This window comes from Mastigoproctus giganteus, chromosome 13 (genome assembly GCF_048544385.1).
Source record: "Mastigoproctus giganteus isolate SK-2022 chromosome 13, ASM4854438v1, whole genome shotgun sequence".
Lineage (NCBI taxonomy): Eukaryota > Metazoa > Arthropoda > Arachnida > Uropygi > Thelyphonidae > Mastigoproctus > Mastigoproctus giganteus.
In genome coordinates, this window is record NC_143587.1 from 97161449 (window position 1) to 97179696 (window position 18248).

The following is an 18248-nucleotide window of genomic DNA, read 5'->3' on the forward strand; positions in this document are numbered from 1 at the left end:
TTATCGCAAATGCAATAAGTTTATAATTAATTGCACTAACAGAAAAGCCCAGTAACCCAGAAAGTGCAAATTGTTTTTATTGTTTTAGGCAGCGACCTCCAGAAATGTGCTTTAGTAAAATGTGAGCTCACGTGGAGTGATAATAGTGAGTTTTCGCTAGGAAAATTAATGGAGGCACTGGTTAAAGCTGGATCTTCTAGCACTGCAGGATCATCTAGACAAGACTTCAGTTATAGCTCGGACACAGCATGGTTTTGTTAAGGGAAAGTCTTGCCTGACCAATTTGATTGGATACTATGATGTGGTCACAAAGGAACTGGATGCAAGGGAATAACTTTGATATCATATATTTGGATCTTAGAAAGGCTTTTGATACCGTTGCACATGGAAGACTGCTGAAAAAATTGGAGCATGTGGGCATTGGAGGCAAATTACTGCTATGGATAAAGGGATGGTTGAGTGGGAGAAGACAGTTAGTTAGTTAGTTGGAGCATTAGCAACTAAGGCCATATTGCTGCGGGATATGCGGTGGTCATTCCCTGACCTTTCCGCATCCTCCGTATTTGGTGGTGACGGGCTCGAATCCCGGTCTAATCAAGAATCGTGTGCTATGCACTGCTGCTCTTTCCCACCTGGCTACGGAGGTGCCTAAGAGAAGACAGAGAGTAGTAATCAATGGACATTGCTCATCATGGACTAATGTTATTAGTGGAGTCCCTCAAGGTTCAGTGTTGGGTCCATTGTTGTTTTCTGTATTTATAAATGATATTGATGATGGTATATCAAGCTTAATGTCCAAGTTTGCAGACGATACGAAAGTTGGCAGGGTTGTTAAGGACACTAATGACAGTACAGTGCTGCAACAGGATCTAGAAAAGTTGAGCAGATGGGCTGAGAGGTGGCAAATGAAATTTAACATTGACAAATGTAAAGTACTACACATGGGAAACAGCAACCCCAGAGCAACGTATCAACTCTGTGGTACTACACTGACAGTGGTAGAGAATGAAAGGGACTTGGGGGTAATTGTGCAGGCAGATACGAAGTTCTCTGAGCAATGCAGACGGGCTGCAAGAGTAGCTCATGGTGTCTTATCAATGATATACAGGGATTTTTCTAGCAGGGATAGGGAGGTGATTATTCCCTTGTATAAGGCAATGGTCAGGCCGCACCTTGAGTACTGTATACAGGTTTAGAGGCCTTATTTCAAGAAGGATGTAGAGCTGCTGAAACGAGTACAGAGAAGGGCAACAAGGTTAGTGAACGGAACGAAGGGTTGCTCTTACGAAGAAAGGCTTAAGTTTTGCAAATTACAGTGTCTGGAGACTAGGCACCGGCGAGGTGATCTGATAGAGGTGTACAAAGCCTTGAAGTTTTGGGCATGCTCAGTGCTGATGGAATACTGCCTCTTGCTCAGAATAATCACCTGAGAGGGCATAAATTCAAATTGAGGAAAGACAGATGTAGGATAGATGTGCGGAAATTTGCCTTTAGCCAGCATGTAGTTGGTTGGTGGAACAGACTTCCATCCCTTGTTGTGGAAGTTGATAGCCTAAATAAATTTAAGGCTCAGCTGGACAGATATTTCGAACTAACGGAGGGGTGAAGTGAAAGGGTTTTTTTTTTTTTTTTTGGCTGATGCTGCATGAGCTTGCTTTCTTGCATTATATGCCTCTACTAATGGTAATGCTAATTGCACTAACAGAAAAGTCCAGTAACCCGGAAAGTGCCAATTGTTTTTATTGTTTTATGGCAGTGACCTCCAGAAATGTGCTTTAGTAAAATGTGAGCTCACATGGAATGATAATAGTGAGTTTTCACCTTCATCTTGTGAAGTTCTTTTCAGAAAATTTTGTTTTGACTGTTATCATGGTGCTAAATAAGAGAATAAGTGACACAGTACTAGTAAGTCTATCAAGAAAAGGAAAGTGGTTGAGTTGGATCAGAAAATTAAAATAATAAAGATGTATGAAAGTGGCCAAACATTAACAAGTATCGTGCAGAATTCAGATTTGTTGGTGTGCTCCTATTTCATTTTTTCCTTTATCTTTTTTTTTAATTAACTTTACCTCAATAATCAAGATAAGCTCCTATCATAATGTCTTAGTACAGATAATCAGTAAATTTTTACAAATGTTGAGGAAATTCAAAAATAAGGCAAATTTAATTAACCATATTTATTAATACTCAATTTTTAAAGTAATTTATATTTAAAGTGCTGGGGTGACTTATTTTTGTCAATATAATAAATTTTTTTGCATTTTGTTGCTTGTTTCTCATTATATAGAATTTGTAACTTTTTTTTTTTTTTTTTTTTTTAAATACTCAAATAAGGATCGTTTTTCTCTGTTAAACTTAATATAATATTTATGCTCCATTTGAAAATGCTGTTATATATTATACAAATGTTTGCTTTTTATAGCATTTCCGAGCTTCAAGAATTAAAGGATGACGATGATAAAATCTTGGAATTTATTGGAAAATTTCCAGAACTTCTGCAGCTGGCTCATTTAAAAGAAGAAATCATGAAAGAGAATGAAGAGGTTGCAAGTAAGTATATATAGTTTTGATTAGTTTAATGGTATATGTAATTTTAGTTTAATGCAATAGGGGCATGTTTAGAACTATGGATAAAGGGATCATTAAGTGGTAAAGACAAGAAGAATTGGAATACCTTATTTTGGTGAAAGTTTAATAGTCGTTATTTGGTTTTTAGGAGCATTAGCAACTAAGGCCATATTGCTCCGGGAATATGCAGTGGTCATTCCCTGACCTTTCCACATCCTCCGTATTTGGTGGTGACTGACTCGAACCCCGGTCTAAGTTTAATAGTAGTTATAAATGATCACTGCTCTTCATGGACTAATATGATGAGTGGGGTACCGCACCATACTGTTTTTAATATTTATTAATGGAATTGATGTAGGTATTTTAAGGTTTGATGTCTAGGTTTTCTGTTGATTAAAGATAAGCAGTGGTTGATAATGATAATCAGGGTGTGCTACTTCAACTATACCTAAATAAATTAGACAGGCTGAAAAATGGCAAATGAAGTCTAATATTGATAAATGTAAGTTAACACACTTGGATAGCAGTAACCCTGGAATAATATACCATTTGGAACAACCACCCTTTATCAGTTTATTTTTTTTTTCCCCCATTTTTTGCACCAAACTTCAAGGAAGCTCATAAGGAAAATAAAAAGACCGCCTATGGAGCGATTGTACAATCTGACATGAAATTCTCTAAGCAGTGTACACAGATGAGTAGAACAGCTCACAGGGTTTTGCCAGTAATGTACAAGAACTTTGCTAGTGAGAGGAAAGAGGTGATTACCCCATTGTATAAAATAATGTTTATGCCACTGGAATATTGCTTATAGATTTGGAAACTTCATTTTGGGAAGGACATGGATGTATTGGAATGGATACAAAGAAGAGTGACAAGATTAGTTGGGAGCACAAAAGGATATTCTGATTGTTGAAGACTGGAGACATTTTAAACTATATTCTTGAAGTCTAGCTCCTTCTTGTTCCCTAAGAAGTTCTCAGCAACATACCTGAAGCTAATCCATGTCTGGTTTTCTCTTTTAGTCATTAATTCCCTCAAAATTGCAGTTCCTCATGAATTTTTTGAATCCAACAAAAATACCTTGTTTTTGTTTCTCTTGGGTGATCGATGGGAATTTAATACTAAGGCAGTAGAAGCAGGGACCTTCCTGTGGTAAAGCTTTCACAAACTGTTTCATCAAACACACTGCGATGTGCAAGGGTGGAAGGAGGACAGTATTGGGATGTACAGTGGTTTATGAACTACATTCTTTGATCCAGGCAACAAACTGTCTCTCTTTGTTCAAACTTTGACATCCCAGTGCTTACTCCTTGCCTGACTGGCCCACCTACACAAAAAGCAAGGCATTTTTGTGTAGCCAGTTTGCTGTCCAAGTAACATGCCTATCACTTCAAAGTCAGCACAGACCAACTGACCATGTTCTTCACACTTAATATTTGTCAACAGTTTCTTTCAAATGCACAGAGTTAGCTATTGAAATTGGCCCATATTTATTTCCATTGTGGAGCAACACACCTTTGAGACTCTTCTTTGATGAGTGAGTAAAAAGTCTCCACTGTGTAGGATTGTAAATAATTCCTAAAAAGTTCGTAAAGTCATTTATATAATTACAAAAACCATAGAATCATCTTCAGAAAAGTAGAGGACATTCTTTGTATCTGTACCATCCCATCTGCCAGAAGATTTTTTGACTTAAGTCTAAAATTGAGTTCTGCAGATTTCTTTGGTAAATTTAAATCTCTTACCAGATCATTGAGTTCATGCTGTGAAAACAGTTGATGACTGGAATCAGTGTCTGTAGGTGTCTATATTTCAGTTTCATCTTCAGAAGCTTCACTTTCAGCACTCTGCTGCTACATTCTCCAGTATAAGTGGACTGCATGGAATTGGTAGGTTATCTCTATATGGGACTGGTCTAATGGCAGGTTGAATATTAGCAGTGGCGTCCAACCTATGGACTATGAATAATTTTTATATGGCCCACACAAAAAGTAGACTAAAACAGCATTTTAGAGTTGTGCAACTGTGCGTACAGGCATGCAGGCGTTGATCCCAACTGTTTCAAACCTGTACGTGTAATCCAGTGCAGTCATATGTATGCTAAATACAGTTATGTATGTATCAATCTTTTCATATTGTGAAATTCTACTATTTTGATATAACTAATTCATTTTATTGAACGTTCCAAAAGAGGAAAGTCGATTTGGAGTGTCGCGCTTTTAATCAAAGGTGGACTGAAGACTATTTCTTCATTGAGTAGGACGAAAAAGCAGTGTGTTTGATGTGTAAGGAGACTGTGTAAGTTTTTAAAGAATATAATTTAAAATGGCACTATAATTCCAGGCATAAATCTTATGATCAATATAAAGGAATGTTGCAAAAAGAAAATTGTTCAAAGATACAAAACAAATTAAGAAAATAACAAAACACACTGAAAACATATCAGTCAAGAAATTTATCTGCTGTAAGTGCAAGTTATCAAGTTGCACATTTGATCTTTTGAAAGTAAACCATTCAGTGATGGTGAATTTGTTAAACATTGTTTGTTAAAAGTTATGGAAGAAATTTTCCGGAGAAACTAACAATGATGCAAGACATTAGTTTGTCTCAACAAACAATTGTGCGAACAGTAGAAGATATTGGAAAGAATTTGTTCAAACAACTTACATTAGAGCAAATTTGTTACTCTAATGTAACAAATTTGTAACATTATTAATTTGTAATGGAAGGTTTTTTGATTTTTCGTTTTAATTTTTGGAGAGTATCATAGAGTGTTCTACGTACTATATCGAGGTAAACTTCTCTTATTATTTTACAAATATTGATATCACGTAGAACGTATTGATCATTACAGCTCTGGTTCATACTGTCTAATTCATTTTTTAAACTCTTATTGACTATTTCATTCACTTCCTTTCTCTCCAGGTATAACCTATCGATACACATAATTATGGGGGATTTTTTGAACAGCTTGGTGCAAAATTACATTAAATTAACACTAAGATACTTAGCCCAAAGTTACCATATTTCGTTTCTTAAATATTACCTTCAAAACAACGTCGTTCCGAAGTTTGCTAAGGTCAATTTAAATCAAAAAATTTCAGGCATAAAACAACTAGCACTTGCCACATTGTGTAATATCGTTAAACTTGCCTTAAAATCTTGATATTCTAATAAACAAAAATACCTTTCTCAGGTTAGGGAGCTTCGCGATAAATTAAAAAATTATCTACATCCTAATGATTGATCTGTATTGAAGACCTCCATAGACTTGTGATGGGAAGCACAGGTCTCAGATATAAGAAACAGACACGTTCATACAAATTCTAACACACTGTCTTGGGCTTGCGACCAACTGCATACAAGTTGTGTGATGACCCCCCCCTCCCCCGCTGCATACACACAACATGCTACCACAGAATATGTCAGCTAGTTCGTGAACACCCTATCGCCCAGCATTCAACGAACTGACATATCAACAGTTTACAAATCTTTCCTTGTATATGCTATCGCAGGACCAGATTTCACTTTTATCCGAAGGATTAAATTATAATTTATCACCTTGAAAACTACCTAAAAACCAGTGCATAATTGATATCGAATTTGGACTTCATAATGTTCCACAAAAAGATTTATTTATTCAACAAGTTAACCAAGTGGTGAATACACATGACAGTTCAGCTTTACATGAACTTCGGGAAAATAAAAACATTATTATACAGAGTGCAGATAAAGGAGATACAGTGGTAATACTCGATAAACCCGATTATATTAAGTTAGAATCAGTTGTTTCAGATACCTCCACTTATCTTGAAGTAGACCTGGCACTATTTACCAATTTAGTCAATCAATACAATAAAATGTTAACCACGTATCAAAAAAACGACTACATTAGTATGGCTCAGTTAAAGGAATTGAAGGCCAGAGCATACGATATTCCTGCACTTTTCGGTAAGGTAAAATTACGCAAGACTGGATTTCCTATTCGGCCTATTGTTTCCTACTGAAACTCGGCATTTTCATCCTTAGCCACGCAGGTATATAGCATTATAAAACCCTTTAGACAGGTGATACAATTTGTGGTTAAGAACTACGATACATTATTTAATAACCTTAAGGACTGTAGACTTGGCAACTATGACAATTTATTCTCACTAGATGTTATCTCATTATATACGAATGTAAACGTTGAATACACATTAGATATTATTTGGGATATGTTAAATAATACCTAGATACTGATTAATTATACAAAGCTTCCTATTGAGGAAATTTTTCACTTAATTAAACTGTTAGTTGAGGCCAACTATATCACCTTTTGAGACAAAGTGTACAAACAAATTTTTGGTTTGCCAATGGGATTGACCCTGAGTGGCTTAATGTCGGAGATCTATCTCTCAACAATTGAGCATATACATTTGATGCATTTTCAACCCTGTATCATATACTATGGGAGGTATTTAGTTAAAATGTCTTGGATAGTACTACTATAAGTAATAACTAAAACGACGTTTTAGTTATTATTGATAGTAGTACTATCCAAGACATTTTACATTCATTTAATATTCATTCTAGACTCAAATTTACATTGGAAAGGGAGGATATGGATACAAGTCGTTAAAGTCATTTAAATTTTGTAAATTTCACGCTTACTCGGGACTCGAATAAAATCCAATTTAACATCTATCGAAAACAAACAAACACCAGTATGCTTCTACATTATAGCAGCTATCACCCATTCACCTACAAAAGATCGATTATCTTTAATCAATTTCTAAATGCCTACAAATATTCAATGACAGAATCTGCTTTTTGATTTTGATCTTGCAATTCGTACAGGCATTTATAGTCATTTAAATGCTCTAAATTTAAAACTAGAAGGGAAAGGAAAGTTGGTCTCTGATTTGTATGGTGACATCAAATCATTTCAGAATAAGTTATTATTATTTAAATCCCAAATGGAGCAGACAATTTACTTCACTATGAATGTTGTACTAAGCTAAAAGAGAAACATTTCCGAAGAATCGTTACCTCTCGTTACAATTAGTTTTGATGAGTTTGAAAGTAAAGTTGCTAATTTAAGATCCCGTGAAAAAGACCATAAGCTTAGCATTAGCATTAGTAGAGGCATTTGATGCAAGAAAGCAAGCTTATGCAGCATCAGCCAAAAAAAAATAATAAATAAATAAAAAATAACCACTTCCACTTCACCCCTCTGTTCGTTCGAAATACCTGTCCAGCTGAGCCTTAAACTTATTTAGGCTATCAACTTCCATGACAAGGGATGGAAGTCTATTCCACCAACCAACCACCTGCTGGCTAAAGGCAAATTTCCTCACGTCTATCCTACATCTGTCCTTTCTCAATTTGAATTTATGCCCTCTCAGGTGATTATTCTGAGCAAGAGGAAGAATCCCATCAGCATTGAGCATGCTCAAACCATTCAAGGCTTTATACACCTCTATCAGATCACCTCGCTGGTGCCTAGTCTCCAGACACTGTAATTTGCAAAACTTAAGCCTTTCTTCTAAAGAGCACCCCTTTGTTCCATTCACTAATCTTGTTGCCCATCTCTGTACTCGTTCCAGCATCTCTACATCCTTCTTGCCATGAGGCCTCTAGACCTGTATACAGTACTCTAGGTGTGGTCTGACCATTGCCTTATACAAGAGAATAATCACCTCCTTATCCCTGCTAGAAAAATTCCTATATATCATCGACAATACACCATGAGCTACTCTTGCAGCCGTCTACACTGCTCAGAAAACTTCATATCTGCCTGCACAACCACCCCCAAGTCCCTTTCATTCTCTATCACTGTCAGTGTGGCACCACAAAGTTGATACATTGCTCTGGGGTTGCTGTTTCCCATATGTAGTACTTTACATTTGTCAATGTTAAACTTCATTTGCCACCTCTCAGCCCATCTGCTCAACCTTTCCAGATCCTGTTGCAGTAGCATAGTGTCAGTAGTGTCCTTGACAAGCCTGCCAACCTTCGTATCGTCTGCAAACTTGGACATTAAGCTTGATATACCATCATCAATATCATTTATAAATACACAAAACAATAATGGACCCAATACTGAACCCTGAGGGACTCCACTAATAACATTAGTCCATGATGAGCAGTGTTCATTGATTACCACTCTCTGTCTTCTCCCCCTCAACCACCCCTTTATCCATAACAGCAATTTGCCTCCAATGCCACACTGCTCCAATTTGTGCAGCAGTCTTCCATGTGCAACAGTATCAAAAGCCTTTCTAAGATCCAAGTATATAATATCAAAGTTATTCCCTGCATCCAGTTCTTTTGTGACTGCATCATAGTATCCAATCAAATTGGTCAGGCAAGACTTCCCCTTAACAAAACCATGCTGTGTCTGAGCTATAACTGAAGTCTTGTCTAGATGATCCTGCAGTGCTTCTTTAACCAGTGCCTCCATTAATTTTCCAGGAACAGAAGTTAAACTAACAGGTCTATAATTACTTGTGTCGCCCTTTGATCCTCCTTTGTGAATTGGGGTCACATTTGCACATCTCCAGTCCATGGGTACTTCCCCTGAATCCAAGGAACCTCTCATAATTATGGCTAAGGGTTTGCTTACTTCCTTTGCTGCCTCCTTTAATATAACTGGATAGATCCCATCCACCCCAGGTGCCTTTCTTGTATTTATCTTCAACAATTTCTCCTCCACTTTACTCTCAGTTATTACAAGATTCTCTAGCTTACTGCCAGAGTTGAATACACCTCTGGCATTCCCCTCGCTGAATAACTCCTCATGTGTGAATGTTGATGCAAAATATTCATTTAGTTTGTTAGCTACCTGAGCAGGATCATCAACAGCTGACCCATCGATATCAAGTGGACCAATCTGATTCATCCCCTTCCTTCTAGAGTTTACATAAGTGAAGAACTCTTTGCTGTTTTTCTTTGCATCCCTTGCCAAAGATTTCTCGTAATCTGCCTTTGTCTGCCTAGCCTCCTTTGTAACTTGGTTACAGATCAACTTGTATCTATCATAGGCTTCTGTGTCACGTGTTAATTTGTATGTATCCCATCCATTTTTCTTCTGTGCCGTATGCATTAGTTCATCTGACATCCACTTAGGCCTAAACCTTGAACAATATTTCTTAGTTGGTATGTAAAGCCTAGTAGCTTGCAAGATAAGTTCTTTGAATGCTTCCCATTTTGAATTTGCTGTTGGTAACATCATCAGTTGGTCCCACTGTGTAGAATTTAAATACTGTCTCAGTCCATTGTGGTCGCCTTTACGAAAGCAATAACCCTTCCCTTTACCCCTAATGGTAGTTACCTCTTTGAGTAAATCCCACTTCAGCACGTGATCACTGCCATCTAGTGGTTCATTTAGCTGCAGATTCTTAATGCATGAAGAATCACTACTGATAATCAAATCAAGAGTATTACTCCCTCTAGTTGCCTCCCGAATATGCTGATGTAGAAAACAATCATCCAATAAATCCACAAAAGCCTTGCTAGTGTGTGAGTGACCAGCCCTCAATTTCCAGTCAATATCTGGGAAATTAAAATCCCCCATTATAAGACTCTCTGATTTACTGGCCCACTCTATTTCCCCGTACAGTTTCTTATTATACTCATCAGAGTCATTAGGCCTATAGCACACTCCTACTCTCAATTTTGATCTCCCAATGCTTATGTCACACCAAACTGACTCGACACTGCTGTCCAGCAATGTCGACTGGCTTCACTTCCTTGGATTTTATGTATTTCTTAACTAATAGCATAACCCCTCCTCCCTTCCTACTCTGTCTATCCTTTCTGTAGACATTGTACTCCCCAAATTCCAGTTCTGCATTCCTTATATCTGTGTGACACCACGTCTCTGAAATCCCCACAATATCTGCCTTTGATGTTTTGAGCAATACCTCATCATCAAATTTATTTACTAAACTCCTAGCATTGGTGTACACGCAAGTATACATGCTCCTGTTCTTTTTCTTAGCTACCCTAACATAACCTATGTGTTTATTTGTACCCCAATGATTCCCAGCAGTCTCTGAAATATCCTGCATCTTATTTTCCAGGCTGCGGCTCATTCCAATAGAAGCAGTGCAAAAATCACTTTCACCTCTGCAGTGGCTACTGTTAATCTTTTAGTCCTTGTATCCCCCCAATCTAGCAGTTTTCCAACCCACCTAACACTGCCTCGATAGCATCAGCAAGCATTCTTGCACCCTTTCTATTTAAGTGTATCCCATTCCTGTGGATGGAAGCAGTCTCTCCTGTTAACAAGTACAGTCCAGGCTGAAAAAAATTCTACCCCTTGAGCCTTGCACAATCCTTCCATGGCCGAATTGATCGGCAGGGCTCTCATCATATACTCCCTCCTATCATTTCTGGGCAGAATTGCAGACACTTTCAAATTCAACCCTAATTCTCGGCTTTTGTTCAGCAGTGACCTGTACTTGTTAAGTAATTCTGCCGGTCTCCTACTTTTAATATCATTAGTGCCAACGTGTACAACTATATCACCTTTTGTGCCCTTAAAAGATGATATCCGCTCTACAACGTCATCTACCTTTGCCCCTGGCAGACATACCCTGGTCCTGTTCCACCTATCCTTTTTACAAAGCATGTTTCCCGTTTCCCTGACAGTAGAGTCGCCAACAACTACTAGTTTCTTTGGGACCAGCGCATTCTGCCTTGGGGTCTGCTGCTGTGTTGCGTGATGACCAAGTGCAAGCTTTGACATTGGTGTGGGGAGCTGAGAGCTTGATGGGCCCCTCACTTTTAATCCTTCGAGGGCATCCACCCTGTCATTCCAGCTCTCATATAGGCCCATAACAATGCTGAGTTGTCGCCTGATTTCCTTACACTCCTTGCATCACGCACACACACAAAGACATCCCCCATGGCAGTATCATGTCCCGTACCTGACTGCTCCACAAACATCAAGCAAGTAGTGCATTTTAATAGGCTGTGATTCAGAGGGCAACTGCCCCCCCTCAGTTCGTCCCTGAGCCACAGCACTCCCATTTGCTTGAGCCTTTTGCTTTGCTGCTCTGGTCAGAGTCATTATTTCGATTTAATTTCAATAAAATTTCAATTTCAGTACACAATTAAAAACTCTAAACTTATATCTCAACACAGTTATAACGCTATATTTATGTTTCAGTATCGAGTGTTATCTACGAAATCCCTTTATATAACTTCCGTATCGAGTTAAGTATTAATTATTTATTTTTTACTAATTATTTATGTTACGTAACCCAAGTCGTTATATGTATAGTGAAAAGTACAATTTAATTGACAATGAAGTGCAACAAGATTAATTATCTGATTAATTTACAATATTATGTACTATACTATATTATATTAAGCTTATGCTATCTATTTCGAGATATTTTGTATCATGTTACAATGGCAGCTATTTACGAACGGTAAACACGTGGATTTGATACCCTTTCCGATACTAAGTAAACCTACAAAATCTCTATCTAAGTTACTTTAATCTAAGTATCGTAAATAAGAATATAAAACTACTCCAGAAAATAAGTTAATATGCCAATTTAAGTTAATAAAACAGAAAATAAATCAGAAAAATCTTCTCTGTTCCAGGAGCGGCAAAAATGTACGTTCGCACAGGCTACTCCCGTTCTCAAACTCGCTTGTTTGAGAATACATTTACTTCTAGGGCTGAAAATACAATCTCAGCATGCAACTTGAAATTATTGACCTTCAAGCCAAAATATGGTTTAATACTAAGTATATCGACTGCAAAAATGAACTACTTGAATGTTACAAATCTCTCCCATCTGAAGATTTTCAGCTAATGAAAGAAAATGTCATGGAAGTGGCTGCTTTGTTCGGATCAACATATGAGAGTAGGAGTGTGCTATAGGCCTAATGATCTGATGAGTATAATAAGAAACTGTACGGGGAAATAGAGTGGGCCAATAAATCAGAGAGTCTTATAATGGGGAATTTTAATTTCCCAGATATTGACTGGAAATTGGGGGCTGGTCACTCACACACTAGCAAGGCTTTTGTGGATTTATTGGATGATTGTTTTCTACAGCAGCATGTTTGGGAGGCAACTAGAGGGAGTAATACTCCTGATCTGATTATCAGTAGTGATTCTTTATGCATTAAGAATCTGCAGATAAAGGAACCACTAGGTGGCAATGATCACAGTGTGCCGAAGTGGGATTTACTCAAGGAGGTAACTACCATCAGGGGTAAAGGGAAGGGTTATCGCTTTCGTTAAGGCGACTACAATGGTCTGAGCCAGTATTTAAATTCTATACAGTGGGACAAACTGATGATGTTACCAACAGCAAACTCAAAATGGGAAGCATTCAAAGAACTTATCTTGGAAGCTACTTTACATACCAACTAAGAAATATTGTTCAAGGTTTAGGCCTAAATGGATGTCATATGAACTAATGAGACATATGGCAGAGAAGAAAAATGCATGGGATACATATAAATTAACATGTGACACAGAAACCTATGATAGATACAAGTTGATTTGTAACCAAGTTACAAAGGAGGTTAGGCAGGCGAAGGCAGATTACGAGAAATCTTTGGCAAGGGATGCAAAGAAAAACATCAAGGAGTTCTTTATTTATGTAAACTCTAGAAGGAAGGGGATGAATCAAATTGGTCCACTTGATATCAGTGGTTCAATTGTTCATGATCCTGCTCAGGTAGCTAACAAACTAAATGAATATTTTGCATCTACATTCACATGTGAGGAGTTATTCAGGAAGGAGAATGCCATAGATGAAGTAAACACTGGCAGTGAGCTAAGATGCTCTTGTAATAATTGAGAGTAAAGTGGAGGAGAAATTGTTGAAGATAAATACAAGAAAGGCACTTGGGGTGGATGAGATCTATCCAGTTATATTAAAGGAGGCAGCAAAGGAAGTAAGCAATCTGTTAGCCATAATTATGAGAGCTTCCTTGGACTCAGGGGAGTTGCCCACAGACTGGAGATGTGCAAATGTAACCCCAATTCACAAAGGAGGATCAAAGGTTGACACAAGTAATTGTGTCAGCCTTTGATCCTCCTTTAACTTCTGTTCCAGGAAAATTAATGGAAGCACTGGTTAAAGAAGCACTGCAGGATCATCTTGACAAGAATTCAGTTATAGCTCAGACACAGCTTGGTTTTGTTAAGGGGAGGTCTTGTTTGACCAATTTGATTGGATACTATGATGTAGTCACAAAAGAATTGGATGCAGGAAATAACTTTGATATTATTTATTTGGATCTTAGAAAGGCTTTTGATATTGTTGCACATGGAAGACTCCTGCACAAATTGGAACAGTGCGGCACTGGTGGCAAATTGTTGCTATGGATAAAGGGATAGTTGAGTGGCAGAAGACAGAGTGGTAACTAATAGACACTGCTCATCGTGGACTAATGTTATTAGTGGAGTACCTCAGGGTTCAGTGTTGGTTCCATTGTTGTTTTCTGTATTTATAAATAATATTGATGATGGTATATCAAGCTAAGGCGCATTTAGGGCTAGAGCCTCAAGCTGCGAACAAATTTAGACTATGTATATAAAGTGCTTAGCATCATAATACACAGCCATTTCTGAATAAACAGAAAATTTTTAAGGTGGCATCGTTTTAGGTTATATCTCATATTGTGAATACCTTCACAACGAGTTGCCATGATATTGCACTACTTCGAATAAGTAACCTAAAACGATGCCACCTTAAAAATTTTCTGTTTATTCAGAAATGGCTGTGTATTATGATGCTAAGCACTTTATATACATAGTCTAAATTTGTTCGCAGCTTGAGGCTCTAGCCCTAAATGCGCCTTAGTCTAAATACATCATACACCATCAGGCATCTCTCATATTGTGGAGTTATACTTCATAACTGTTTTTGCCATCATTGCATCACTTGGGTACCTACCCACTCACTGACGAAGGGCCAAATAGCCCTGAAACAGTGCTGTCTGGGTGGTGGTACCTATCTGAGAATAAGTAACACTAGTCTTCTCCTTAGGTGAAGCGTTACTTATTCGAAGTAGTGCAATATCATGGCAACTCGTTGTGAAGGTATTCACAATATGAGATATAACCTAAAACGATGCCACCTTAAAAATTTTCTGTTTATTCAGAAATGGCTGTGTATTATGATGCTAAGCACTTTATATACATAGTCTAAATTTGTTCGCAGCTTGAGGCTCTAGCCCTAAATGCGCCTTAGTCTAAATACATCATACACCATCAGGCATCTCTCATATTGTGGAGTTATACTTCATAACTGTTTTTGCCATCATTGCATCACTTGGGTACCTACCCACTCACTGACGAAGGGCCAAATAGCCCTGAAACAGTGCTGTCTGGGTGGTGGTACCTATCTGAGAATAAGTAACACTAGTCTTCTCCTTAGGTGAAGCGTTACTTATTCGAAGTAGTGCAATATCATGGCAACTCGTTGTGAAGGTATTCACAATATGAGATATAACCTAAAACGATGCCACCTTAAAAATTTTCTGTTTATTCAGAAATGGCTGTGTATTATGATGCTAAGCACTTTATATACATAGTCTAAATTTGTTCGCAGCTTGAGGCTCTAGCCCTAAATGCGCCTTAGTCTAAATACATCATACACCATCAGGCATCTCTCATATTGTGGAGTTATACTTCATAACTGTTTTTGCCATCATTGCATCACTTGGGTACCTACCCACTCACTGACGAAGGGCCAAATAGCCCTGAAACAGTGCTGTCTGGGTGGTGGTACCTATCTGAGAATAAGTAACACTAGTCTTCTCCTTAGGTGAAGCGTTACTTATTCGAAGTAGTGCAATATCATGGCAACTCGTTGTGAAGGTATTCACAATATGAGATATAACCTAAAACGATGCCACCTTAAAAATTTTCTGTTTATTCAGAAATGGCTGTGTATTATGATGCTAAGCACTTTATATACATGGTATATCAAGCTTAATGTCCAAGTTTGCAGATGATACAAAGGTTGGCAGGGTTGTTAAGGACGCTACTGACGCTGCAACAGGATCTAGAAAGGTTGAGCAGATGGGCTGAGAGGTGGCAAATGAAGTTTAACATTGACAAATGTAAAGTACTACATATGGGAAACAGCAACCCCAGAGCAACGTATCAACTCTCTGGTACTACACTGACAGTGGTAGAGAATGAAAGGGACTTGGGGGTGGTTGTGCAGGCAGATATGAAGTTCTCTGAGCAGTGCAGACGGGCTGCAAGAGTAGCTCATGGAGTATTGTCAATGATATACAGGAATTTTTCCAGCAGGGATAAGGAGGTGATTATTCCCTTATATAAGGCAATGGTCAGGCCACACCTAGATTACTGCATACACGTCTGGAGGCCTCATTTTAAGAAGGAATGTAGAGCTGCTGGAATAAGTACAGAGAAGGGCAACAAGGTTAAAGAATGGAACGAAGGGTTGCTCTTATGAAGAAAGGCTTAAGTTGTGCAAATTACAGTGTCTGGAGACTCAGCACCGGCGAGGTGATCTGATAGAGGTGTGCAAAGCCTTGAATGGTTTGAGCATGCTCAATGCTGATGGAATACTGCCTCTTGCTCAGAATAATCACCTGAGAGGGCATAAATTCAAATTGAGGAAAGACAGATGTAGGATAGATGTGCGGAAATTTGCCTTTAGCTAGCGGGTAGTTGGTTGGTGGAACAGACCTCCATCCCTTGTTGTGGAAGTTGATAGCCTAAATAAATTTAAGGCTCAGCTGGACAGGTATTTCGAACGAACGGAGGGGTGAAGTGGAAGGGTTTTTTGTTTTTTTTTTGGCTGATGCTGCATAAGCTTGCTTTCTTGCATCATATGCCTATGCTAATGCTAATGTTTGCGAGCAAATTTTTCACGCATGAAATCAAATAAATATTTAAAAAGAAATAATAACAGATGAGCACCTTCATTCCGTGTTGAGAATTGGCATCACAAAATTTCAACCAAATTTTGAAAATTATCTGAAATAACCAGCCACAATCTTCTCAGTAAATGTTAATTTTTGTTCAGTAAATGTTATTGTATTGTACTTAATAAAATTTTCGAATATTTTAAATTTTATGTGTATCATTATATTTATTTATTCACCTTAATATTGAAATGCAGTGATTCTTTTCAACTTGCAAATATTCTAAAGTGAACATTTCAATGCAAAAGTAAGGTATTATTTTAAAAAATAAAAGTAAAGTAATTTTTTAAAAAACAAAAGTAATTCATATTGTTATAATTTCAATAAAGCGTAAAAAAATAAATCAGACAGATTTGTTACACATAAAAGTGTTGCAAATTTGTATTTTTTATATATAGCCTGAAAATAAAAAGCGGTAACATGAAAACAGAAACTTCCTTTTAAATGTAACAAGATATGGAAAATGTAACAAATTAATTTTTCTCGAATCACTCATTGCAGCCTGTGAAACAAATCTAACTTTGAATATGTCCCCGTGTGTAAGAAAAGGTTGGACACCACTGATGTTAGTATACATAGCACCCTTGTTATCCTTTGCATTGTATTCCTCTACATTAACTAAGCAAAGTAACAGTCATCACAGTGGCTTGTAGACTCCTGCCAAATCATAGGAATTTCAAATGGCATAGCCTTTTTGCCATTTTTCCACAATTTCAATGCTTCAACACAGGTTTGGCAAAAGATTTGTTTATCTTGGTCACTGAGTTTCATTCTAAAATAAACACAGTATGCATTTTTTTACAAATTCTGTAATATCTTATCTTTGCTTGAGGACTACATAACTTCCACAAATATAACAAAAGTTCAGATATAATATAAGTTCAGATTATTCAAACACTTGTGTCAGGACATTTTACTAAATTTTCAGCACAAGTTTGACATGATAACCTCAAAAATAAACTGAGCTCACACTGCATTGTATTCCTCTACATTTGCATGGAGTCCTTAAGGTCAAGAAAAAAATGACTGAAGGCAGTGTTGTCTACATGTGAAGATTTAGTTTACGAATTCCAGCATTTACTCCTAACTTAATACATTCAATAATACAGCCCATGACATCAACTTTGTGTGATTTGTGAAAGAATGGTACATTGATAGAAAAAAACAAATAACATTTCTGAAATGAGCATAAAAAACCGAGTTAAAATCAGCTATTAGTTTGCACACACTGAAAACCATGTGGAGTTGCATTATTGTTTTGATTTATCTATTTATTTATTTGATAAAGCAATTTGGTATAGGTGCAAATATAAGTTTGAAATTTCAAATGTATTTTTGAAACAGATCTCTAACAGATCTCTGATGTGAAAATGGAAGAATCTGCTAGTTTCGTGTTTATATTTTATGAATTTAACTTTTTTTTCAGCGGAACAAATATTTTTTTGTTTTTTAAAATAAAACATGTAAAAATGCAGCATTTTTTAAATATTTAAGATTGTATTAAAAGTTACACATAGTAAATAATGCAATCTATTAATGCAAAAATAATCAATTTTTTTCCAGAAATAAAAAGAAATTTGTGCTGTGCAACCATCTTCACAAAAAAAACTATGCAAACAGTTTCAAAGTTAGAAATAAAGTTTGGATTTTATTTAACTTCAAATGGCAATGAATAGTAATTAATATGGGTTCATTTATTACCATTTGCCTGTATGTATTGATTGAATGTGTATAAAAAATCTTTCTCTATAAAG

The 18248-nt window shown here is 37.0% G+C and overlaps 1 protein-coding gene across 1 annotated transcript in view; it reads left to right on the forward strand.

Annotated features, from left to right (window-relative positions):
• The window catches only part of LOC150076274 (vacuolar protein sorting-associated protein 37A-like), a 186457-nt gene that overhangs the window by 138555 nt on the left and 29654 nt on the right, over positions 1-18248 (forward strand). The window contains exon 7 of the mRNA XM_090387453.1: positions 2423-2550. Within this exon, the coding sequence (XP_090243579.1) occupies positions 2423-2550 (128 nt within the window). The remainder of the gene's footprint in view (positions 1-2422; positions 2551-18248) is intronic.